Source organism: Giraffa tippelskirchi, chromosome 7 (assembly GCF_054371585.1).
Source record: "Giraffa tippelskirchi isolate mGirTip1 chromosome 7, T2T-mGirTip1v1.2.pri, whole genome shotgun sequence".
Classification (NCBI taxonomy): domain Eukaryota; kingdom Metazoa; phylum Chordata; class Mammalia; order Artiodactyla; family Giraffidae; genus Giraffa; species Giraffa tippelskirchi.
Genome location: NC_137281.1, coordinates 87579090 through 87603244, shown reverse-complemented (window position 1 = coordinate 87603244; position 24155 = coordinate 87579090). Strand labels below are relative to the sequence as shown.

Here is a 24155-nt window from a genome sequence, read left to right as displayed (position 1 = left end):
CCTGAACACTCTTGGGGATGTTTTAACTCCCCTCTAAAACTCCAGAGTCTAGAGTAACTAGATTGGTCTTAGCTATCTTTCTTCTTCCCCTAGCTCATTGCCATTGGCCTGCATTTAATGGGCCACCACAATAGTCAATAAAGTATCTGCTGGACAGGGTCTGAGTGAGTGGCTTGTATTCCAGGCCCATCTGCCAACGAAGTGAGAGGGTTGAAGGCGGGATTGGGGTCTGAGTTCCTTTTCCATCCGGCTTAACTTTAGATAGACTCCCACAGGCGTCAATCGCAGCTTTGCTGTCACCATAGCGACGAGTGGGGAAAGAAAGCAGTTTCCCTTCGGAACTACACCTCCCATCATGCACCCGGGCTCCAGGGTGCCGGGCTCCGCCTGCGGCCTGAGACCCGGGCCGCCCCCCCGGGAGCTGGGAGGGGTCTGGAATGAGGAGCAGAGAGGAGGGGGACATCCTCGCTCTCGGCCCACCGCGGAGGTTGCAGCACCTCATAACTTAGCAGGCTTCTCGGCCCGGGCCTGCCCTCGGCGTCGCTACATCGGGCCTAATATGGCCGCTTGTGCCGGGACCTTCCCCGTGCGCAGAGAACCGGGCCGAGGTCCGGAGCCAGGGACTGCTCCCGGCATTCCTCGCGGGCGTGGCGTGGGCTTCCTTCCCCTTACTCCAGGTCCCGCGAGAGGGAGACCCTAGGGCTTTCAGGTGAGACCCGAGGCTCCGTGGGTCGGTGCTCCGGGGGGATCGGGCGGGGTCATCTCCGGCAGTGAGTAGCCGTACTCCCGGGGTAGCATGTGTCGAGCGGGGGGCGTTGAAAGGACACCCGCTACACGCCTTGCTTTCTAGAGAGCCCCTTGGGTTTTCCAGGGAATCCTTTGGATTTAGGACATCAGCAGCAGAAGGGATCTAACTGGAGACCTGTGCCTGTTGCTGAGCCTTAAAAAACATCAGAGAGAGACAGGGCCATCCATCACAGAAGCAAGGAGGAAGGACCCCTGACAGACAGCCCTGCGAGGGTGTGTGCCCCTCACAAGTTCTTCCGGGGGTAGGGATCTTTGGGAGCTCATCAGTGTTTGTTGATTGACTGATTGCAGGTAGCATGGCCCAGGGCCTGATTGAAGTGGAGCGAAAGTTCTTTCCCGGGCCCGGCACAGAGGAGCGGCTGCAGGAGTTGGGGGCTACCCTGGAGCACCGAGTCACTTTCCGAGACAGCTACTATGACACCCCTGAGCTGAGCCTTATGCGAGCTGATTACTGGCTGCGACAGCGAGAAGGCAGTGGGTGGGAGCTCAAATGTCCCGGAGCGGCAAGTGTCTCAGGACCCCACACTGAGTACAGGGAACTCACAGCTGAGCCTTCAATTGTGGTCCAGCTCTGTGAGGTGCTGGGGGCTGAGGTCCCAGGGGCTGGGGGCGTGGTTGCTGTGCTGGGCCCTCTGGGGCTGCAGGAAGTAGCCAGTTTTGTGACCAAGCGCAGTGCCTGGAAACTGATGCTGTCTGGAGCTGACGGAGAGGAGCGGCTGCTCAGGGTGGACTTGGATACAGCTGACTTTGGCTACGCTGTGGGTGAGGTAGAAGCACTGGTACACGAGGAGGCTGAAGTCCCAGCTGCCCTGGAGAAGATCCACCACCTCAGCAGCCTGCTTGGTGAGGGAGACAGGCCCTACTGTACTTCCTTTGTTCCTCTTCTGAGCGTACCCACTGGTCCAGTTGTCGGGGACCATCTCGAGGCTATTTCTTTAAGAGGAATTATTTTAGCAGTTTTCTAGAGGACCCAGTTTGCTCAGGGCTCTATCAAATCCGGTTTCTTCTTTTGCAGTAGCTGTCTAACCTGCACCGAATCCTTCCATGTGTCTCTAATCCTTCCCAGCCATTGGCTCATGTCATTCTCATACCTCTAGCCACTCCAGGTGTTCTTCGATTCCATTTGTCAGTTCTCTTCAATTTTTCCATCCATCCTTTCTCCCCCCAACTCCTGTCCTCTGATTTTTATAATGAAATCCTCATTTGTCCTATTGGCTTGAGTAAAAGTCAAGAATGTTGTTCCCATGTGACAGCGGGGCAAACGTTAGCAGGTTAGTTCTTCTGTTCCCAGACTTAGCTCCCCTGTACACAGTTCATCCATGCAAGTACAGGGTTGTGCATCCCATGGGCCCTTAAGCCCTGGAATGTTGTTCTTGTCTCCTCAGCAAACCTACACTGAGTTCCCTGCTATCCGCCCAGCATGCTGCCAGGCACTAACAATCAGACACTGGCTAATTGTGGCTCCACACAGCAGAGGCTAGAATTCTCTGCAAATCGCACCTCATTCATGGCTGTAGCTGCTTTTCCTTTCTACATCCCTTGGTTTCTCTGTGTGTGCATCTCTGCATGTGCTTCATTACCAAGCTAATGAGCTTTGGCCTGCCTGGAGAGGCTTTAATCTTGATTGGGGGGCAGGAGCAGTAACTGAGTTGCTATTGAGGCACCCTCTGTCTTCCTGGCCCCTGAGTGCCCTTCACCACTTCTCCTTGCCAGAGGAGAGGCTCATGCTTGGCTTCCTAGGCCCACTTCTGCCTCAAGTGGCCCTCTTCAGCCCCGCTTCCCCAGGCCAATCAGGGAGTAGGCTGGTAGGTTAGATAAGCTGGTTGGACGGCGTTCAGAATCCCAGTGCTGCCTTGGAAACAACTTTGGGGTCCAGCTGCGTGGGCAGGGAGAGGCAAAGTATTTGCGGCTGCCTGGTTCTCCTCATTCTCCTTTTGCCTGTAGGTGTGCTGGCGCAGAAGACGGCACCTGCCAAGCTGATTGTGTACCTGCAGCACTTCCGGCCCCAGGACTATCAGCGCCTGCTAGAAGTGTACGGCTCCAAAGAGAAGCCTTAGGGGACTGGAGATCCGGACATGACACGGGGCTAGGGTGGCACTTCCCCGATGCAGAAGAGAGCTCTGGGGCTGAGGAGCTTCATTCCTGGGCTCACCGTGCCTCTTCCCTTCTGGCTCCCCTTCCTACAGTGACTCCTCTAGCTCCAGCTCCGCCTGTTCCTTCACCCTACCCTCCGCTATCCTTCCTGGAGCCTTCCCCGGCTGCCTCCTCTCCCTCATCCGTCAGATGCAATCTGTGGGCCGCCCCTCTCCCCTGGCCGCTAAGCAGCCTCCATTGATTTCCGCTCGTGTTTATAGGATTTCCACTTAGCCGTGATCACTAGTTAAGCACAGGAAAATCCCTTGCCACCCCCCTCCCTTGGTCAATGCCATTGATTCTGCCAGCGGCTCCTAACCTGCCTTACAGCTGAGTTAAGAGAGAAGGGGAGGCAGCAGGGATTTCCCTGCCCCGGGCTACAGGGAACAGCAGCAGCTTGGGGAAGCTGGTGAGGATTCCTGTTAGAGATCTAGAACTTCTGGTTTGACATTGCCCCTGTGCCCTGCTCTGGCCTAGAGGGTAGAGTGCCTCCTGTGGAGATTTAGGGGCACATCTGCTCCCCAGCTGGAAAGGGGGTAGAAGGAAAACCTTCGTTTGTTGAAACCAGTTCCAAAAGCTTAGGGCAAGATACCTACTTCCTGTGTAAGAAGGCTCTTCCCTGGCTGTTATTCACATACATTTTCTACCTCAAATATGGCTTTGCCCCCTTGGGCTTTATTGGGCTTTCATCATTTGTGGGGTTCCCCCCACCCCAGTTTCTGCAGCAGCAAGCACAGGACCAGAGTGCCACCTGCTGGTCATCCTCAGATATGGCTCCAAGTAGCTGGGGCTCCTGATTTGGGGACACAGGAAGATTTCAGGCTCTGAGTGGAGGCTGAGTTATTGCCATGTCTCCACAGGCAAGTTGTTCACCTCAAAGATTTCCTGTACCGACTGGCCAAAGTGGTTGTAGGTGAGGCGCAACTTCAGCCGCAAGGGGGCCTAGGAATAGGAGAGCGAAGGCCAGGGTAAGCACAGATGACTCCTCCCTGCCCTAGGTCTTAGCCTCGAGGGGCTCCTGGAGCTCACCTTGTTAGGATTGAGGATTCTGAGCAGCTGGGTCATTGGAAGGCCACCCTGGGCTGGAACAGTGTCTCCACTGGGGGCCTGTAGCTGCAGCTGGAAACTCTGAACACAGGAGGTTGGACAGAGCACACAGTAAGGCTGGTTCAGGCAACCATTCCATACCCAATAGTCTTAAACCCTCTTCCCGCGACTCCCCAAGTGCCTGTCTCTGCAGTCACTCCCTTCTCATCTCAGCTTCCCTCCACCCCTACCACCTCCTCTATTTAGTGGCTTTTTCTCCTGGAGTGTCCAGGCTACCTCTGAGTCCTGGTCTTCTACAAACCTTAGGCACAGCCGCCTGGCAGATGAAGTGGGTGACGTCACCCCCTGAGGTGTTGGTGGCAGTGACAGTGATTAACAGCAAAGTAGGGGTTCCAGGGGGTCGAACAAAAGAAAGATTCAGCTGAAGTCCTTCACGCTCAAATACTTTGAGATTTGGGATGGGAGCTACAGTAGGGAGAGAGAAGCGACTCAGTATATGGACTGAAGATAACAGTTCATTCATTCATGCAAGAAAAATTAAATGAGCACCCACTGGGTGCAGAGAACTGCTCCAGATGCTAATGACTGAGTGGACAAGAACATGAGGTCCCCAGTGGAGCTCACAGCTTAGGGGAGAGAAACAATAAATAAGAAAACAATCACAGTCTGTAACTGGTGCTCTGAAGGAAATAACCTGTGGGGGGAACTAACTTAAATGGGAGGGGGAGCATCTGACATTTTAGCTGAGGCTGCAGATGGAGAATGAGCCAGTTATTTTAATGTGCTGGGGAAAGAACATTCCATGTGAAAAGAATATGAACACCAAGGGCTTGAGGTGGGGGCCTGAGAGTCGAGAGGGGGCCAGTGGAGCGGGTAGTGGGAAAGCCTGTGAGGTGGGCGGGGAAGAAGCAGGACCCCAGGCCAGAATTAGGAAATCTGAACAAAGGGAAGACATTGGAGGGTGTCCAGGAGGTGAATGGGATGATCTAATGAATCCTTTTACTAAGATGGGGATGTGATGGGAGCACACACAGCAAGGAAGAGAGAATCCGAATCTCGGTCCTCAGCTTAGAAGGGGAAGCACCTATTTCCACCGCCCCATCTTTAAGACATCTCCCCTTGGCTGAGGCTTACCAGGGGGTAGAGGAGCACAGGGAAGGTCAAGGAGGTGTATCAATGTGTCTCCTGGGGTGGGATCCGGAGGGGGAAGGTGCTGGGCATTCTCAGAAGGGCCATCCAGGAGATCTAACAGATCCAAGAGCTTTGAGGCCTGGAGAGAGGGCAGAAGGGTCAGGGCTGGGTATGGAAGCTGGACCATGCTCTTCCCCCAGGGCTCCCCCGGCCCCCTCACCTGGGTCTCTGTGGGGACAGGGGCTGCTTCTGAAAGCTGGGCTACTTCTTTGTTTTCTTTTGTTTCCTCATCGACCTGAGGGCCACCCCGGTCCACAAGAGGCATCTTTTCCAGGATGGCAGCCCTGAGAGGAGGAAGGCAGGTGTATCCCTCCGGGTAGACCCTGGGCTTTTCACAAGAGATGTGTGGGAGGAGGGGTAAGAATACGAGAGTCCTGGGCTCATGGCGGGTCAGAAGTACCCCTCTGATTTCCTAAGACGGAACAGCCTTGCTGGCTTTCAGATGAACAAGGAGGGTGGGAAGCCCACTTACCGTCCATGAACTGTGGGGGGGGCACAGGTAAGGCTGAGACCCCTGCACCCAGAAAGGGACACTGGGGAGCGGGCTGGGGGTTGGGTCCCACACTGTCAGCGGCGCACCTCAAGTGGTCGTACTTCCGGAAGAGGGCGTTGTACTCCACCGCCCGCTGCTGCAGCTCCACGTCCTGGCAGCTCCCGTAGATGGACATCACCTGGCAGATGCGGCTGGGCCACAGGGTGGTCCGTGACTGGGACTGGCCAGCTGCCCTGCCCTTCACCTCTAGGATGCGGCAGGGAAGGAAGAGGCCCCCACAGAGCAGGGAGAGACCCACGATACTTGGCTCAAAAGGAAGGACCTAAGGACAGGGGGCTGGGGAGGGAGGTGCAGGCCTGGAGGGAAACGCAGAAACTGAGGGGCATGGTGAAGGGACATCTCTCCCTGGAGGTACCAAGAAGAGGCTCTGTGGGAGGGGCTGGGGCCCACTCTTACTTGTTGTCCCCATGGAGCCGGGTGCTGAGCTTCATGAGGGCTGTGAGGGCATATCCCCTGGTGGCTGGCAGGGACATTTGGGACTGCAGCACCCTTTCCAGCAGTGCTAACACCTCCTCTTCCTCCACCTTCGGCGGGGCGGGGCGGACAGAGAGAGTGACCCGGGGCCGGCCCTGCCTCCCCTCACATGTCCCTCCTCAGTGTACCCCCAACGCAGGGCCCACCTGCAGGGGCTCGGTTTCCTCACAGGTGCCCTCCAGCAGGAGGTCTCCATATTCCCCGATGCACCAGGCTGCCACCTGCACCAGTGGTTGCTGTGGGGGATGAGACACATGCTGGGCCGGCGTCTGGGTCCCTTCCTCACTTCCAGACCCCGTGACATCCCTTTAGGCAATGCAGAGATAGTGGAGTTTGCAGGGGTGGGGAAAGGGAGGGGCCTCGGCACAGTGAGCAGTTATGAGCAGTTTTGTTCGTTCCCCGCTCTGTCCTGGCTCCTGGGCTTCCTCTGCCCTCTAGTGGCCAAGTATAAGAACTACATGGCCCACAACAGATCTCATGATTATCATACTAAGTGAGGTTAAGCCAGAGAAAGACAAACAGTATGATATCATTTCTGTGAGGAATCTAAAAGATAGTACAAATGAATCCATACACAAAACAGAAACACTCACAGAAATAGAAAACAAACTTACGGTTACCAAAGGGGGAAGGGATGGGAAGGGTAAATTAGGAGTATGGAGATAAACAGATACAAACTACTATATATAAAATAAATATGCAAGGGTTTACTGTGTAGCACAGGGAACTACATTCAATATCCTGTAATAATCTATAATGGGAAGTAATCTTGGGACTTCCCTGTCAGTCCAGTCGTTAAGACTTTGCCTTCCAATGCAGAGGGTGTGTGTTTGATTCCTGGTTGGGGAACTAAGATCCCACAAACCTCGGGGCCAAAAAAACAAAAATATAAAACTCAAGCAATATTGTAACAAATTCAACAAAGATTTTTAAAAAATGATCCACATTAGAAAAATACTAATCTTAGATGTATAACTGGATCCCTTTGTTGTACACCTGAAACTAACACAGTATTGTAAGTCAATTGTTTCAGTTTTTAAAAGTACCGTAGATAAAATTCAAAAAGAAATACCAAAAACAAAACAACCCCGCCGCCCCCACAATGGCCTAACCACAAGGGGTGCAGTGAGGATGAAGTGATGGGGTCCTCCCTTGAGGAAGGGGTGGTTGGTTTCTGCTTAGCCTACTAAAGTAATATGGAAAGTGGTATTGGCATATTGGTAATTGGTTGGCATCTGTGAATTCACTCAGCATTCAACATAGTAATAAAAACTAATACATGCAAAAAGAGCTTTTATCTATATCCTGTTTGATAAAGACAGCTCTGGGAGGTAGGCAGGGTAGAATGCTGAGTAGACCCGGTATGAAGAAAGTTCAGTGAGTCATCTGTGGTTGCACAGACAGTAGGTAACAGAACCAGGACAGAAGTCCAGGTGTTCTAACTATAAGCAGGGCTCTGTGCTTCAGTGACTCCTCTACTAAGTAGAAAGCTGTGAGGGTAAAAAAGAGAGAGAGACAGAACTGTGACTCTAGGGGAAAAACAGTTGGGCATCTGGTGTATGGATCAGGTGGCCCAGGAAGGGATGAGAGGGGTGAAAAACAGTTGGGCATCTGGTGTATGGATCAGGTGGCCCAGGAAGGGATGAGAGGGGTGGGCACCCTTGGGCCTGGTGGTAGATGCGGTACCTGGGAGATGTCCTCAGCCAGGGCGCTGTAGAGGTGGCGCACGGAGTAGGCGTGGAGCTCCTGGGCACCCCCAATCAGCTGGGTCAGGTTGGCCACTGCATCATCACGCACGTAGGAGCCTGCCTGGAGGGGTGAATGTGGCTGGGTCAGCGTGGTAAACCCTGCCCGCTCCCACCCAGCTCTCAGCCCAGCCCCTGCCTCACCGTCGTCAGAACACGGAGGATGGTATCTATGTGCCACCGCTTGGTTGGGGCAAACCTAGGGGACATCATGGCTCTTCAGTCCTGGCGATGACCCTCCCTGGATGCCACCCTCTCTACCTCCTGGGCACCCATCCCTTTACCTCTCTGCTGCCAGTAGGATGCCGGAGGCACAGTCGGCCCGTAGATCAAGGGGGCAGGACTCCAGAAAGCCCTGCAGCTCCTGGGTCATGGCTCGCACATTGGAGCTATTCACCAGGGCCAGGCTCAGTTCCAGGGCCCGCCTGGAGAAGAAACTTGTGTTTAGACAAGGCTTCCCAGGTCACCCCATGACATTCCCTGAGGTCCCCCTTTCCCAGGCACCTGTCTCCTTAGTCCCCTTTCTCCAGCTGCTGAGGTGGCCCGGTGCTTGGGCCCTCTGCTCTTCGCTATGGTTCCTCTGCCCTGCTTACCGGCTGAGGGAGGCATCAGGTTCCCACAGACATCCCACCACGGTGGGCCGGTGCCGCTGCACGGCACTGTGATCAGACTGCGCCAGCTTCAGCAAGGACGTCAGCGCCACGTATCTGGTCAGAGCAGGAGGGTCCTTAGCATACCCTGACCGTCAGCCCTCTCCCCACCCGCCCTGCCCTGGTATGGAAATAAGAGGCTGGTGAATCCGGAGATTCTGGAAGAAGGAGAGCAAAGGGTCGAGGGCTCTGTGGCACAGCCCTGCCAGACACCTGGGCCTATTACCTGATGTTCCTGTCACTGTTGAGTAGGAAGCGGCCAAGAATGTTGACAGCTAGAACCTACAGGAGGCAGAGGTTGGGAGTCAGGGAAGGAGCAGCCTGCTCATTCAGGAGCGGGGACTGCGTGGCACAGGGTGCCCAGGGTGGGGAGGAGAAACGGGAGAACAGGACCTGTCTGCCCCGCGGAAGTGGGTGGAAGGGGCCGGGGGAGGGGCCTCGGGGAAGGTACCCTCAGGCCCGAGGCAGAGCGGATGTCCATGATCGTCAACACCGTCTCAAACAGAACTGCGTTGCCCGCATTTCTGCTGGTGTCTGTGTTTGTGGCTACCTGCGTGGATGGGAGAGAAGCTCTGAGGGGCTCCGTCCTTTCCTCATGTCATCCCTCAAAGAGCTTACAAAAGTCTATCCATCCCCTCCCCCACCCACCCCCAACTATGTGCCAGTAGCTACTGCACTGCAACAGACTGTGTCCCTGACCTCAGGAGAGATCACAGTCCAGAAAGAAATGGAGACACGATCATTTGGCCACCGCATGGGGAGTGGTCATGGGAGCGATGCCCAGGCCAGTGGGATCCCAGAGCAACACGCCTAACCCAGGCCCCCACCCCCACCTGGGCCAGCAAGTCATTCATGGTCTCACTGCTCTCCTCGTGGTTCCGGCCCAGAATCCGAAGCAGACGAAGTATCTGGACCTGAAATTGGGTTAAATAAAAGTTGGGGGTAAGGGGCTGAGGAGAGAATCCAATGTTGAGAGCATTGTGAGGGGTCTGGCTGGTTCCCAACAGCCTCCTTGCGCTCCCCTCTCCCAACCTCCTCTGGTCCCTTGGGCCCTGGGAGGGTTCAGAGGTGAGTGAGGCCAGGAGATCTGGGGACAGTCTTTTGAAAAAAAAAAAAATTGTTACCAAGTTGGATTTTCGTTTTCAGGGATTCCCCCTCCCCACACTGGACCTGGGATGACCTGGTGCCTGCCACCCTCCTGCCCAAGTTACTGATGAACCAAAGTGTTGTCTGGGAGGGGACCACTGGCCATAGGCTGCCTAAGCTTTTTGTTCCAGGGATACAGCAGGGAAGGATCGGCCCACCTGCAGGAATGGGTCGCTGACTCCAGACACACTGTGTTCTGTGGAGCATCCTGTCATCACCAGAGTCCGGAGGGTATGCACCAGCTGGGGTACCACCTGGAGGGAGGGCAGAGCCTGACCTGGGCATTCTTCCTAATCCTCTCTCCCTTCAGCCCCCTCCAACCCCACTGCCCTTCTCCTCCTGGCCCAGGGCCCACTCCTTCACCAGCCCACCTTTCGAAAGTGCTTGAGGGCTGCAGGGTTTCGTTCGCAGAGCTCGGTGATCAGCGTGACGGTGCCCAGCAGGATGCCTGGGTCAGGGTGAGGGAGTGAATGGTGGACAGGGCACAGGGGAGTCTACTGTGTGTGTGTTTGCATGCACGTGCTGCCCTTCACCTGGGAGCTACTGTTCCTGTCGTAGGGCTCTCTTCTGCCCACAGCCAGAGCTGAGGCAGCGGACGAGGAGCCCCGTGGCCTTACCATGGTGGCGTTCATGAAGCAGCTGGGCACAGGGTGGGAGGAAGATGTCAGAGAGTTCAGGGACCTTCCGGATCATATGCACTGCAGTCAGAACAGCCTGCAGAGGTCAGGGGGCTCAGAGAGGGCGAGGGTCTGCCAGGATGGAATCCCCCACCTCCACCACATGGCAGACAGGACAGCTTCTGTAGGAGCAAGAGCCTAGAACCTGCCGTCTCACCTTCTTGCGCACATAGGGGCTGGGCTGCAGGAGCAGCTTCTCCACCTCCGGGGCCAAGTCCCGGCACATCTCGGCAGAGCCCATGGCGCTCAGTGTGCACAAGGCTAGGCCTTGGACAGCCTCAATCCCCTGGCTCAGGTCACTGCAGAGTTTGGGGAGGACAGTCAGTCAAGCCTCTGAGAAGTCCAGTCCTTCCCAGTACCTACAGCAGGCAAACCCCTGGGATTTCCCAGTTCCCCACTCTCCCATCTCCCTGATTTCAAGTGCTTCCCAGAACCCTCTCACTTCTTGATGCTGTTGGTAATGAGCAGGTGGGCATCCTGCCTCTCATCCAGTAGAAGCATGGCCCCCAGGTAGCCCACCCTCTTGTCTGTGAACCTGGGGGAGGCGATCAGTTTCAGGCACTCCATCTACAGGGAAGGGGGCAGACCAGGAAGGGGTAGGGGTGAAACCGGAGGCACTAACGTGGCTTTTCTATCTTCCTCCTTTACACCAGATTAACCTGTGTGGGCAGCATACCCCAGGACCGCCCCCTTCAACAAGGATAGAGGTGTAGGAGATTCAGTTAGTTTCAAGGAAACAGAAGCATGGGAGGAGGAGAGGAGGGGCCTTGAATGGCGCTGGACAGAGAATGAGGGGTTCAGTTCATCTGATGACCGGTTGGGGTTGTAAAGGGCAAGATCTGCGGTACACACTGTGAGGGCCCAGAAACTCCGTAGAATAAAGAAAATCGAGAAACAAGTGAGTGAGGGGGGTGTTCGATACCGTGCCCCACTAGCTTCTCTCATCAAGCTCGGACGGGAGGCGTCCACGCCCGGTACCTGTCCAAAGTGGGCGGGGTAGCCTAACATGTGGACGTAGAGCAGTTTGGCCAGCTGGCGGTGGCTGTGCAGAGGGTCCCCATCGCGGAAGGAGGCCCGGATGAGGGCGCACTCTTTCTGGATCACCTCCCGCTCCTGGGCCTGGGTCTTGGCCTCACGAATCTCCTGGATTAGATCCTGAAGCTTCAGCGAGGACGCCACCATCCTGGCGGGCAGAGCCCGGAAACGGAGAGGGCCTTAACCCTCTGGAAGTAAGCATCCGGCCTTTTTCTGCACAGGCTTGCAATAAACCAAATCCCTGAGGGCCTGGGTCCCAAGACACCCTAAAACTGATCCCTGTCCGCAGATGCCGCCGGGTCCTCGCCGCCCGAGACCTCCAGTACGCATGCGTCCCCGCCCCACGCCGCATCCGTCGCTACCGAGCCTGCGCTGGAACCCCGCCTATTTCCCCCCCCCCCCCCACCAACGGCGGGTCTCCACCTGGCTTCCCATCCCTAGTTCAGTTATTCCCTTCCTTCTAGAGCCCGGCGCTGTTTCTTTCGCACAGACCCCCGTCCCCTGCTCAGGCGGTGTCAGCTTCCCCACACCAGGACGCCAGCCTCACCTGGCTTCAGTCTCAACTCCGCTCCTCTCCCCCCAGCGCTTCCTGGTCCTAGCCCAGAGGAGGGCTGGGGCTTGGTCTGATCCTTCCCTCTCCCCGCCCCTATCGCGGGACCCCGCCCCTCCTGGGCCGCCCTGCAGAGCAATCTTGAATCCTCTGACCTCAGGCCTTTCTGATTTGGAGTTGAAAGGAAGGATCTCTTTAACTACTTAGGGGCGGCGAGACTGTCTAACAGGCCTGGGACTTCCCAAGAGGGTTCGTTCACCGGAGAGCTGCTAAGAGCTTGGGTTTGAATCCATCGCACCCAAAGGAGAGGACAATTCCCCCCCCTTTTTTTGAACTTTTTTATTAATATATTTTTGTTGTTGTTGTTAAATTTCTTTGTATTTTTTTTTTTTCCTGCAAGACTTGGTGTTGGCGGCACTGTTGTAGTTTAACGTCAATCCCAAATTCCATGAAATAGAAATCAGAAGTAAAGGTTGAGAGGGGAGGAAGGAGGGAGGCAGGCCAAGGAGTGAACAGAGTTTGACTAGAAAAAAAAGAAGAGTTTGTGTGTGGTGGGCATTCCCAGGCAAGGCCATTCCTTGAGGGAGGGGGTTGGCAGGCAGCTTGCCTCTGCCTCATGCAGGGGAAGGAGGAAAGATCCCCTGGGGACCCTCGAGCCCCCTCTTCCTAGGGCTTCCTGTCCCCAGGGGAAAAGCTAGTACCAGGGATCAGCCACAACCTCCAACAGGGCTCTCTACCCACCTCTCACCCCGGTTTGACTCTCACCTCGGCTCTGCCTGGAAAGTGTGTGAGAGATTGGCTTCCTTTGATCCCCTCCTTCGTGTTGTTTTCCCATTTCACAAGATTCTGATATGATGGGGGAAGGGATCTAACCCACTTAGAGACTACTGACCAGCTTCTCCTGCCCTGTGAGTTCCTGTTGTCTTGTGTGGTTCATTTTCCAGAACTGCCTCCCCCCGCCACTACTGCCAGAGTTGGGGAGTGGGGTCCTTGCTCAGGTGCCCCTAACCCTCTGCAGTAGAAATGTCTTCTTCAGGTCCCTTAGGAATTTAATCAAAGGCCACACGTGAGTCCAGACCAACCAAATAAACTTTTAGGGGGAGAGAGAAAGGTGGGAGAGGTCAGCGGGTGGGCTTGGCTGCAGGGGACGTTATCTTTCCTTTACACATTGCTCTCGACATGGCATGCCACCCTAGGGGGTTGGGTGAGGGGCTGGCTGTTGGGGAAAGAAAGGGGGAGAAGATGCTCGGGAGCTGTTCTACTTTCCTTTCCCTTATCTCCTTCAGGGAATGATGGAGTTTGGCAAGAACCTAGCTCAGTGCTTGGAGGTGAGATAGGCTCCTCCTAGGTCAGAGATGGAGGCCGCACCCCTTCCAGATTTGTCACTAGGCCTCAGAGGGACACCAGGTTCCTTGGGTCGGGGAGTCCCAGAAGCACGGCCAGCGCCTTGCCCAGTCGACGGTCTTCTCCAGTATCAAGTATACCCCTTCCCCATGTTCTTCCTTTCCACTCAGCTTCCAGGAGGCTCCTCAGGACACCAAACCCCCACCCTCATCCAAGTTCAGGTCTAAAGAAAAGGCAGGGAGGGTGTGGGGGCAATGGTCTGACTTAGAATTGTGTGTCTCAGAGAAGAGACTCTGAGCGAGAAAAGCCCTTCGTATGTAAACAATCTAGAGAGAGAAGGGAAGAGAACAATCTAGAGAGGGAAGGGAGCGGGAAAGACAGAGACAGAGCCAGAGGGAATGAGAGGATCTAAAAGGAGAGAGGGAAAGAAAAAGCGAGAGATAAAACCAGAGAGGGACAGAAAAGAAAGGGAAGGGAGAAGAGAAAGAAAGACAGGAGAAAAAAACAACCGGGGGGAAGAAAAAGAGAAAAAAGGCAGGTCAGAGGAGTGAAGAGGCAGCAACCAAAGCCGGAACTAGGCCAGGCAGGTGCCTCAGGTGAGGAGCTGGGAGAACAGGAATGCCAGGCTGAGGTCCAGGAGGGCCACGGCTCCCACCACCAGTGGGTTGGCAGCTCCCTAGAGAGATGGGGAAAAGGCAGTCTCAGTGCCTGAGGACCAGGTGCAGCTATGAGTCCCACCTCCTGCCCTGGCTGAGGTGGCAAAGCAGAAGGATCCCAGACACCTCAGAGGCCAGAGCAGGGATATCTCCAACTTTTGCTTTGGATTGCAAAACAGCCCTCTACTTCCAGGCAGAGCCCTGCCTTCCCTCTGGCTCCCTCAAGTGAGCCCATCCCCTGCTCCTCTCCCCTCCCTGCAGCACGTGGCCCAGGCAGAAGGTGCCTGGCCTTAGTAGCAGACGTTGGCAGCAGCCGCCTTTACTGCAGTGAAGCAGAGAGGGATGAAGGGGTGAGGATGTGGTTGCTAGGAAACAAGAGAAGGCCTGGAGTCCAATCAGAGTAGAGGGTTCTAGGGAAACTCCACCCCTCCCAGTTTTCTGCCTTCTTCCCTATTTCCCTTCTTCCCTGGAGAGGGAGGGAGAGTCAGGGTAGGGAGGGAACAAGCTTTTCCTTTTTTATTCCTGGGCACCAAAGAGAGAAAGTGTGGAGGTGGGGGTGGGGGTGGAAATGATATGAAAGGAGAGCATGGGAAGATGTTCTGGCTCTACTGATAATTGTTCATTTGTAACCTTGGTGAGTTACTGTAAGTGCTCTGGGCCTCAGTTTCTCCATGTGTCAAGTGAAGGAGTTGGATGTGAAGGTCTTGGAGGTTCCTCCCAGCTTGAAAATTCTCTATGTCTTTTTTTTTGAGGCAGGATATAGTCCAAGACTGGGTAGGCAAAAAGAAAGCTAAGTGCAAATCAAAGCCCCACAGGGGATCAGAGAGAGGTCTGGAAGTGATGATAGGCCAAATTTTGAGGGGTAGCAGGGCCAGAAAGGATGGGAAACTCAGAAGGCACGAGGTGCGGTGGGAGAGTTTCTTACCGGCTGGGCGGGCCTCTCCGTTGCAGCAGCCTCCTCAGCTTCTTCCACCAGGCACCCAGCTTCAGGACCCCTCGAGGACAGGCCCCTCAAGACTGGCAAGGCTGCAGGCTCTGGCTCTGAGCCCCCTGGGGTGCTCAGCTGGGGAAAGGGCTCTTCATCCTCCCCCTCCTCCTCTCGAAGACTTCCAGAACTGTCGCTGCAGCCTCCAAGGAGTGGGGAGCCATCTCTGGGCTCTGGCCCTTGCATCCCAGCCTCATCCTCAGCCTCATAGCCAGCTAGTTCCTCTGCCTGCTCACCCAGGCCCCCCCACTCCTCAGGCCAAGCTTTGGGGCTGGAGAAGGGACCCCGGTCCCCTCCAGAAGGCAGTGGGCTCCGGCAGGTAGGGGGTCTCCAGGGTTGGTGGGAGGAGGCAGGACTGCTGGGCAGTTCAGGGGAGCCCTCTGAGGGGGTCAGTCCATTCTCGTACACCCCAAGGCTGTCCTCATCCAGGGGCTCGGTGTCGGAACCTTCTGAGTCCTGTCTGGGTCTGCGGCCTGGGGTAGGGACAGCTACAAATCAGACGGGCTGAACTGGCCTTGGGCTGCCAAAGCTACAATTTTATCTCTGTCTGGTCACCTCCCAGGACTCTGGTACCCCAACTTTGCAGTTTCTCAATGCCAGGTCCCAATCCCCAGTCCTTATTACCCTATTTCTCAAATGCCTACTTTAGTCCTCAAACAAATGGGCTGGTCCCCACCCTCTGTCCCCTTAGACTCTCATACCCTGGCTTTTCCCATCCCCAGCCCCCTGCAGGGATTCACTGCCCCCTTTTCCAAGCCTAGGTCCCTCCAGCTCCCAGGAAGCCAACCCCCTACCCCGCCTCAGGCTACCCACATCTTACCTGGGGCTTCCAACATTGGCTGCAGATCTTGGGCTATCAGTTTGGCCATTCGAGCTGCCTCCACAGCCTTCTCGGCAACGCTGCTGGCTGCCACTGCCTTGAGAAGGGCGTCTGCTGCCCTGTCGGGTTCCGGGGACAGGGTCTTAATAGACCTACTCCAGTCCCTTGACCCATGTCCCTCCCAACTCACCACACCCCCCATGTCACAGCCCCCAGATCTGACATCACCTCTGGCAGCCTCACCCTCGTTCACCCTCTGCCAGCTGCTCCCCTTCCACGGCCTGGCAGGGCAGCTGGCCTTTGGTTTCCTCTCCGATACCTGGGCTATGTTTGCTGTCATCACACCTTCCCATTCTTCTCGCACCCCTCCACCATTTCAAGCAATAGTAACACTTCCCTTCCTCCAGCTGCTGGGGCCAGGCCCTCCCTGCTGCCCGCAGCCCTGTTATTCCATTCCTGTCCTGCTCCCTCCCAATGACAAATGAGGCCTCACTTTCTTAGCACCTCTCTGCAGCTCACCTGCTTGGTGCTCAGAAGCTATGCCACTTTGCTGTGTTGGTACCTCCTGTGTTATGAGAATTTAACATCTTCTTTTCTTCAGCCACTTCTGTTATCACATCCTTCTCCCTGCCCCTGATCACTGTCACTGCCCCTCACCCCATCTCCTCCTTTCTGAGCTCTGGAACTGGGTGGGTCTCCCCTTTCTGCCACTACCTATTCCCTCTCCCTGCTAACATGTGTGCTTTCTCACCACTGTGATCATACCTTCTGGGTGAGCGCTTAATCTCCCTTTCACAACCAGCCTTCAACACTGCCCTGCTCCTTGTGTGTTAGTTGTTCAGTTGTGTCCAACTCTGTGCGACCCCATGGACTGTGGCCCGCGGGATTTCCCAGGCAAGAATACTGGGTTGGGTAGCCATTTCCTCCTCCTGGGAGTCTTCCCAACCCAGGGATTGAACCCAGGTCTCCTGCATTGCAGGCAGATTCTTTACTATCTGAGTCACCAGGGAAGCCCAGCCTTGCTCCTTAGTTACAGGTAACCTTGAAGCATTATTGATCCTTTCCTCTGTTGTTTCTCAGTTTTCCACCTGATGTCAGATGTTTCCTCACTTTTCTTCTCCCTTTTACCCTCTGCTGTTAATCATAGATGACTTATTAATTAATGTATTAGTTCTGTAATCTTGGCTGAAGATGGGGTGTAGGACCAGAGGCAGATGTAATCTTGACTGAAGGACCAGAGGTAAATGTAATCAGATATACTTGCCATGGGCTTGAATGTATCAAGACCCATGACTCCCTCTGGCCCCGGGCTTGTTTTATCTGGCCTAGGAAAGTGGTCTGGGTATCAGGGTATGGAGAGGGTCATGGTGTCCCCTGTCATCTTAGGTCTACTTCCTCTTTATATACCTTGGGAGATGTGGTCAGCTTTCTCCCCTCAGACCTGTTCGGTCAAGGACCACTAGAACCTGTTTGGAGGGATCTCAGATAACCCTGTTCTTCTGTCTTACCTGCTTTCAGGATTTATATGCTTAGCCCTGTTCTGAAACTGAGCTGGTCTCAGAGTTTAAGACAGGGGATTAGGATCACAGTTTGGGGTTGCATTGTGTTCTGTTGGTGGCCAAGAAACTGCAACATTGACAAGGGCCTGTGCTTTTCACTTTTGAGGGTATGGTTGGTCAGACCCTAGCCAGTAAACCCAGTCTGTGCTCAGGAGTCAGGCCAGACTCAGGCTACCTGAATGATGTACTCTATGTGCACCTGCTGCTGAGGCTCTGCTGTTTCCATGGCAACCAGCAGCCAATCAAGTTTGCTAGGCCTGTTGCTGGGGAGATCAACCAGCTTCCTCCTACTGCCTGATCTTTCTGGCTACTGAGACCAGTTTTTCCTTCACATGCCCACTCCCTATCCAGCCTAAAGTGCTCCCTGGTGCTCTGCCCTCCCCCTTCCCTGGCTCAAGGCCCTGGACTCTAACCATCCAGAAACTCAGATATATCCACACATAGACATAGACATTCTCTGGTTCAGGCCTCTACTCTGGATATGACCTATTCATTCACACACACACACACTTTACACCCAAGCATATTTGGACATATCTTGACTTTCATCCTCTGAAATACTCTCAAATTTCAAACAAGATCCTTCAACTGTGCCCTCCCCTTTCAAGAAAAAACAGTATCTAAAAATTCCTATGTGTAAGTTGTATAACTAGGAGCTTATGAACTCATTACAAATAGATTTTTGGCTTTCTTCAGTCACAAGCCATTAAGCACTTAAAATTAAGCACTTAAAATGAGGCTAGTCCAAATTGAATGATGTACTCTAAGTGCAAAATATATATTAGATTTCAAAGATTTAGGGAAAAAAGAGGAGGTGAGGTGATATAAAATCCTTAATTATTTCATACTTATTTTAGGTTGAAACGATAATATTTTGGATACATTGGTTTAAATAAGATATATTATTTAAATTCATTTCATCTGTTTCTTCCTATTTTTTTTAATATGGCTACTAGAAGATTCAAAATTATGTATTAGGCTTACATTATATTCCTACTGGACTGCACTGCTTGAGATAATGAGGTTCTTGATGCATGAAATGTAATCTGATTTACAGAAAGAAAATTTCATTTACAGGCAAGACTGCTTCCCTCCAACCTTTATCAGTTGGGTTAAGGGAGGCCGAGGAGTCAGGGCTGAGAGGGACTATTTTTTCAGGTGGGTAGATCAGCTGTGGGCTTGCCTGATAGCTCAGTTGGTAAAGAATCCGCCTGCAATGCAGGAAACCCGGGTTCGATTCCTGGGTTGGGAAGATGCTCTAGACGAGGGATAAGCTACCCACTCCAGTATTCTTGGGCTTCCCTTGTGGCCCAGCTGGTAAAGAATCTGCCAGCAATGTGGAAGACCTGGGTTCAATCCCTGGGTTGGGAAGATCCCCTGGAGAAAGGAAAGGCTACCCACTCCAGTATTCTGGCCTGGAGAATTCCATAGACTGTATAGTCATGGGGTCGCAAAGAGTCGGACCCGACTGAGCGACTTTCACTTTCACTTTCCAGATCAGCTGTACAAACCAGACCTTCCCCAGGCCTAAGGCTGAAATGGTATCAGACTGTGGGCTGGCTTGGATGTGGTTAGGAATGTACACCTCTTGTGTCTCTGCCTGGGGCTGTTGCTCCCAGCAGCAGAGTCCTGGAGGCTGTATCAGCTTGGATCAGCTACAAGACGAGAAAGGCTAGGAACATGTCTGAGTTCCGAGAGGTTTCCTGGGCCGGCACAAGGCAGCGCTCATTGCTACTCCCACACACAATGACACACTCCCCACAAAAGACACTGAGACACACTTATAGTCTAACAGGGCTTCCCTCAAATACCCAGCCACCCACAGTTACACCTAAGTCCACCTGTAGCCTCAGATACAAACACAACAAATACCCAGGGCTACAACTGCCAGGTCCTAGGCCTCCTCTTCCCCACCAGCCCTAGGCCTTGGGTCTTGGTCCCCCTTTAAGCAACGCCCCCCTTTCGTATCCACGGGGTACATTCTCCCCTTAACCCAGCTTCGGGCTCTGTACTGGGTGCCCACCTGGCAGCGGCGATCTCCTGGCGCTGGCGGGCAGCGCTCACGGCTCGACGAGCGCCCTCGACCGCCCTGTCCACCTTCTCCTTGACTTTGCCCCGGCGAAGGGCCAGAGGGAGGAGGCTGCGCACACGCCCCCCGTGCACCAGCCGGTTGCGCTTGTACTTGCCCTCCTCGCGAGAGCCGTCGGGGCGGGTAGTGCGCCCGTAGCCGTGCCGCCGGTTGCCCAGCCACTCGCCCTCGTAGCGTAGCCCGTTGGAGCGCTGGCTCACGCCGTAGCCGCTGCGCCGGTCGGCGCGCCATTCGCCCGCATACACCTCAGTGGCCGAGCCCTCGATGAGGGCGGGCGGCGCCGGGGCCGGGGGCCCGCTGGCCTCGGAACCCGGGGGTCCCGTGCTGCCCACCTCGCTGCTCACCTCGCTGCGCAGGGAGCCCCGCTTGCTGCCCAAGGAACTTCGGCGCCCGCCCGCCCGGAGCCCGCTGAGCAGTAGCGAGCGGCGGAAGAACCCGCCGGCCGCGGGGGTGCGCTTTCGGGAGGACGCGCCGTCACCGTCCCCGGGCCCGGCCAACACGAAGCCTCCCCGGGAGCCAGAGGCCGGGCTGCCTCCTTCGTCGCCGGGCAGGGGCAGGGGCGGGGGCGGCGTCGGGGGGTCACTGTGGCCGGAGTCCAGGGAGGTGCGGCGGGGCGAGCGCAGCAGCGCCGCCTGATGGTAGGGCACACTCTGGCGCACCCCGTAGCCGTGGCGCTTCCCCGCCTGCCACTGGCCCTGGTAGGTGCCTGCGGGGGGCGAGGTAGGAGGGGGAGAAAGAGTCAGGACCCGTCGTTCCTTGCACTCCCAGCCCCATGCGCCCCTGGAAGCCTCAGAGTCGGGTGGGAGAGGTGGGGGCAGTTGGCGTGGAGGTCGGGGATGGGCACTAGGAACTGGGGACTGGCCAGGTTGGGTCGCAAAGGTGTGGAAGAGCCAAGTGAAGACTGGCAGGTAGCAGGAGATGCATGGATTAGGGGCGTGCAAGTAGACAGGGGAAAGGGGAAGGGACCGGCAGGCTGGGGTGTGTGAAGGACAGGCAGTCCAGAGGGTGTGAGGGGCAGGGTGACGGGGCTGTATAGATGACAGGCAAAGAGAACTATCAGCGGCAAGCTGGCCGAGGAATTGTGAGGGGACAGGCAGAGCAGAGGTGTTAGGGACAGGCAGGTGGAGGGGTGTGTGGGGGGGACTGGCAGATGGGGTGGTGAGGGTCGGAGAGGCGGGATGTGAGGCTCAGGCATACAAGGAAGGGGTGAGGGCAGGCAGATGGGGGAGAGGGGAAAACAGGCAGGGAACAGGCAAATGAGGAAGGCGTGTGTGATGATGCGGGGAGAGGGCAGAAAGATGGGTGCAGGGGCTCTTATCGATGGGGAAGGAGTGTAGGACAACAGTGGAGCACAGGGGCGTCTGGCTGGGGAAAGCATAAGCAGGGCAGGCCAGCGGGGAGGCGCACGCGGACGAGCAGACAGACAGTGGGCAGGGCCCCGCACCTCCGTCGGAGTAGGTTTCCGTGCCGTAGCCGTCCTGGAAGCCGTCCTTCCAGAGCCCGGCGTAGCGCAGGCCGGACACGCTCTCCCACACGCCGCTGCGCCCCTTCAGCCCGCCCAGCCACTCGCCGCGGTACGTCCAGCGGCTCTTGCGCTCCACGCCCAGCCCTTCGCGCTTGCCCTGCTGCCAGTGGCCCTGGTAGCTGTGTCCGCCGGGCCCCGTGAAGACGCCCAGTGACTCGAAGCCGTGCGCCCAGCAGCCGCTGTACTCGCCCTGGGCGCCGGGCCCCGTGCACACGCCGTAGCCATGTGCCCGCCCCGCCTCCCAGCCCCCCACGTAGCAGCCCCCGTCGTCAAAGTCGAACTTGCCCCCGGGGGACATGCATGTAGTTGGCGCGGCCTCAGCCCCCCGGTGGCTCAGCGCATCCTGGGGCTGGAGAAGCCGGCTGGGGGCCTGGGAGCCGGGCGAGGCCTGGGGGCGGGGGCAGTTAGACCGGGGCCGGGCGGGGGGGCCCCAGCGCGGGCTGGCAGGGCCGGACCCTCATCCTGAGTGGCTGCGGAGAAAGAGGGGGGAAGTGGCGAGGGAGGCCCCTCCTCTTTGCCCGCCGCTCCCTGGCCCAGTGGCTCCGGGGCATCAGCGCCGCCCCCCAACCCCCCACCGTTCGGCAGCATCTTCCAGCAGCTCCTAAGCTTTGGAGGCACAGAACTCCCCCACCCCTCTTTTCTTATACAGGGCCGCTCTCAGGGCTTGGGATCCTCACCCCTAGCGGGAGTCCCACTTTTCCAACCTGGAACCCCAAAATATCGAGTGTGGATGGCAGTAGGCGGGGGTCCTTAGAGGGGGGCTGGGCAGAATCGTAGACCACCCGCTTTCCTGCCTGCTGTCAGGACCTCTCTGCCCCGGTTCTTTGGCTTCCCTGGCAAGGGTGGGGGTTGGTTGGAGATGTACGGGGGAGATCGGAGCAAGGTGGGCAGAGGGTTTGGTGAGGGAGAGGATGGGGCTGGGGGAGGCTCTGCAGGGGAAAGGCGAGGGTGGGGATGGTAGACAGGCAGAAGGGAGGAGGCAGGTTACTCACCATGTGGGCTTGGGCTCAGGCTGCCTCCCAGGCACAGCATCCATGGCAGGAGACCTCCACTCCCACCTCGCCCAGACAAGACAAGCCCCCTCCCCTTCCGGAGAGACTGCTCCAACCCAAAGAGCCAAGGTGGAGGAGCCGCAGGAGAGAGTCCCCTCTCTCCCCAGCTGGAGGAGCAGGCGGTGGAGGGAGGGGGCGCGAGGTAGTGGCAGGGGTAGGGGGAGATGAGAACAGTGTAGGGAAAAAAAAAATCTGCCTTGGATGGAGATAAGGAAGAGGAGCTGGGAGCTGGATGGGAAGAGAGAGGGGGCTATCAAGAGGGGGTGTTTTTATTATTTTCTTCTTATGGTTGGGAGAGGGGAAAAAAAATCAAAATTCTGATTCCATCCCAGCACAAATCAATGTTTGCTCCCTCCCAGCATCGCGGGGGAGGCTGGGCCAGGCAGATTTAAAGGGGCAGAGAGAAGAGAGGAGAGGGTGGGGAGAGAAGGAGACGGGGATGAAGAGACAGTCGGCGGGGTTAGCGTTGGGGGCGGGGCAGGAAAGGATGGGTGCCAGCTCTACCTGCGCTGAGGGAGGAGGCCCGTAGAGTGGAGGATGAGAGGCACCGAGCCCCCCAGGGTGAAAAGAAACCCTGGGGTGCAGGCCGGGAATGGGGTGAGGCTTAGGGGAGGGGAGAGGAGCCGGGGGAGGAGACTGAGCTGAAGATGGGGAGGCTGGGGGAGGCCGAAGCCAGCCGGGGGAGGAGAGATGCTGGCGGGGCCGGGAGAGGGCGAGAGGAATACAAAGAAAGAGGTGCAGGGATGAGACCTAAGGCGGGGGGAGATTCTGTCGGAGAGGGAGAAAGGGAGGGAGACCCATTCTGGGGCTGGTGAGGGATGGCAAGGAGAAGAGAGGCAGGGGAGGAGGAGAAGGAGGGAGAAGAAATAGATATGGAGACTGAGAGAGTGAAATAAGGGTTGTGAGGGAGGGAGAAAGCTCTGCACTGGGAGGGCGGGCTTGGGGAGACATCTAGGCAGGCGGAGCTCAAGCAGGGGCTGGAGGGCCGGAAGTGGTGTTTGTGGGGCCCTGGAGAGAAGGATGAACCTGCCAGCTGCTTGGACTGAAGCCAGGAAGCTTTTGGGCCTGGACGCCTGTGTCCACCAAATCCACTGTCCTCCCTAAGAAACCGCTGCAGTGGACCGAGAGGCTCCGCACCTGCGCTTTCTGAGCAAGCTTGAAATGGGGCCCTGCCAGGAGGCCTGACTGCACCATCCTCCACCCACTCCAACTATTTCTCCCTGGGTTGTTCCCAGGGAGGGGAAGGGCAGGCATGAGGGGGTGCATTGTTTTTGAATAGGGAACCGGGGTCTTGCTTGGGCGGTGCCCCGAAGATCTGGGTCTTCTCTTTTGCAAACCTAGAGGCAAAGACGTGTTTTTTGGGCGGTGCTTTATTGTGGCAAGGTCCCCTTCAGCCTTCCGCTGCTCCCTGAGGCTCCCTGACCCGAGGGGCCACACAACCTGGGTCTTCCTGTTTACAGACAGAAGTAGGCACATATGTCTTTCCTCTCAGCTTACTCAGACACTGAATGTACCCTGCCCCTAAGCATTAGGAAGGAGAACACTGTCCAGTTACTCACAACAGGGTAGAGAGTCAACTGCAAATGAGTGCTTTTCTTCTTTTTTTCTTTTTGGCTGCTTTCAGGATCTTAGATCCTGGACCAGGGATTGAACCCAGGGCTCCAGCAGTGAGAGCACTAAGTCCTAACTACTGGACTGCCAGGGAATTCTCTCAAGTGCTTTCATTTTCATACAAGTTCTGGTCTACCCTATCATTTTGCAGAGAAGAGAACAAGGCCCAGCCAGGGTTTGAGGGGAGATCACTCACCCAAGGTCACACAGCAGAGGTGGCAGAACTAGGATTAGGACAGACTTGAGACACCTTTTGAGCCCTATAATTCCTCCCAGGAATCCCTTGTACTTGGAAACTGCCCTTAAACTCAGGAGATCCATTTTGAGTACTGAGGTAAAGAGCATGAAGTTTGGAATAAAAGGAAATTTCTCTTGCACTTTGTTTTTCTAAAGGTGGGTATGAGGTTGGAGAAACATGTTAAGCCTTCAGGGTTGGGACCACATCTAAGCACTTAGCACGGGATGGGGCAACTCTGGGTCTACTTGGGACAAGGCTGCTGATGGAG

The 24155-nt window shown here is 56.0% G+C and overlaps 3 protein-coding genes across 10 annotated transcripts; 1 reads left to right on the top strand and 2 right to left on the bottom strand.

Annotated features, from left to right (window-relative positions):
* The first annotated feature begins 427 nt into the window (after positions 1 to 427).
* On the top strand, positions 428 to 4649 carry THTPA (thiamine triphosphatase). 2 transcript variants are annotated; one of them, XM_081506495.1, is made up of 3 exons: positions 428 to 709; positions 1099 to 1650; positions 2752 to 4649. In XM_081506495.1, the coding sequence occupies exons 2-3, from the start codon at positions 1104 to 1106 to the stop codon at positions 2862 to 2864; spliced, it is 660 nt and encodes a 219-aa protein (XP_081362621.1). In that variant the 5' UTR covers positions 428 to 709; positions 1099 to 1103; the 3' UTR covers positions 2865 to 4649. The 2 variants fall into 2 exon arrangements, with proteins under 2 accessions (XP_081362621.1, XP_081362622.1); XM_081506496.1 differs by lacking the exon at positions 2752 to 4649 and adding an exon at positions 1823 to 1915.
* Positions 3596 to 12055, bottom strand: AP1G2 (adaptor related protein complex 1 subunit gamma 2). 7 transcript variants are annotated; one of them, XM_081506487.1, is made up of 22 exons: positions 12006 to 12055; positions 11402 to 11606; positions 10866 to 10990; positions 10581 to 10722; positions 10364 to 10460; positions 10118 to 10194; positions 9905 to 10000; positions 9434 to 9514; positions 9052 to 9150; positions 8827 to 8882; positions 8544 to 8657; positions 8235 to 8375; positions 8095 to 8149; positions 7892 to 8014; positions 6352 to 6441; positions 6128 to 6255; positions 5758 to 5862; positions 5339 to 5462; positions 5122 to 5257; positions 4289 to 4452; positions 3970 to 4068; positions 3596 to 3882 (listed from the first exon to the last, which is right to left on the bottom strand). In XM_081506487.1, the coding sequence occupies exons 2-22, from the start codon at positions 11603 to 11605 to the stop codon at positions 3781 to 3783; spliced, it is 2358 nt and encodes a 785-aa protein (XP_081362613.1). In that variant the 5' UTR covers position 11606; positions 12006 to 12055; the 3' UTR covers positions 3596 to 3780. The 7 variants fall into 7 exon arrangements, with proteins under 7 accessions (XP_081362613.1, XP_081362614.1, XP_081362616.1 ...); XM_081506488.1 differs by lacking the exon at positions 10866 to 10990 and having other exon boundaries at positions 11346 to 11606; XM_081506490.1 differs by lacking the exon at positions 10118 to 10194.
* A 303-nt stretch (positions 12056 to 12358) lies between these two features.
* JPH4 (junctophilin 4) lies at positions 12359 to 21284 on the bottom strand. The gene is made up of 5 exons (XM_081506494.1): positions 20906 to 21284; positions 19396 to 20167; positions 15814 to 15932; positions 14934 to 15466; positions 12359 to 14028 (listed from the first exon to the last, which is right to left on the bottom strand). The coding sequence occupies exons 1-5, from the start codon at positions 21282 to 21284 to the stop codon at positions 13945 to 13947; spliced, it is 1887 nt and encodes a 628-aa protein (XP_081362620.1). The 3' UTR covers positions 12359 to 13944.
* Between the last annotated feature and the right edge of the window lie 2871 nt (positions 21285 to 24155).

Bases quoted from the DNA above. Each gene is read 5' to 3' on its own strand.
- THTPA (XM_081506495.1), top strand. From the start codon at position 1,104: ATGGCCCAGGGCCTGATTGAAGTGGAGCGAAAGTTCTTTCCCGGGCCC. The intron at 1,651-2,751 runs GTGAGGGAGACA...TTTTGCCTGTAG, and splicing joins CCACCTCAGCAGCCTGCTTG to GTGTGCTGGCGCAGAAGACG.
- AP1G2 (XM_081506487.1), bottom strand. From the start codon at position 11,605: ATGGTGGCGTCCTCGCTGAAGCTTCAGGATCTAATCCAGGAGATTCGT. The intron at 10,195-10,363 runs GTAAGGCCACGG...ACCCTGACCCAG, and splicing joins GCTTCATGAACGCCACCATG to GCATCCTGCTGGGCACCGTC. The intron at 8,658-8,826 runs GTAATAGGCCCA...TGCTCTGACCAG, and splicing joins AACAGTGACAGGAACATCAG to ATACGTGGCGCTGACGTCCT.
- JPH4 (XM_081506494.1), bottom strand. From the start codon at position 21,284: ATGTCCCCCGGGGGCAAGTTCGACTTTGACGACGGGGGCTGCTACGTG. The intron at 20,168-20,905 runs GTGCGGGGCCCT...CGCCCCCCGCAG, and splicing joins GGAAACCTACTCCGACGGAG to GCACCTACCAGGGCCAGTGG. The intron at 14,029-14,933 runs GTAAGAAACTCT...CCATCTCTCTAG, and splicing joins CGGAGAGGCCCGCCCAGCCG to GGAGCTGCCAACCCACTGGT.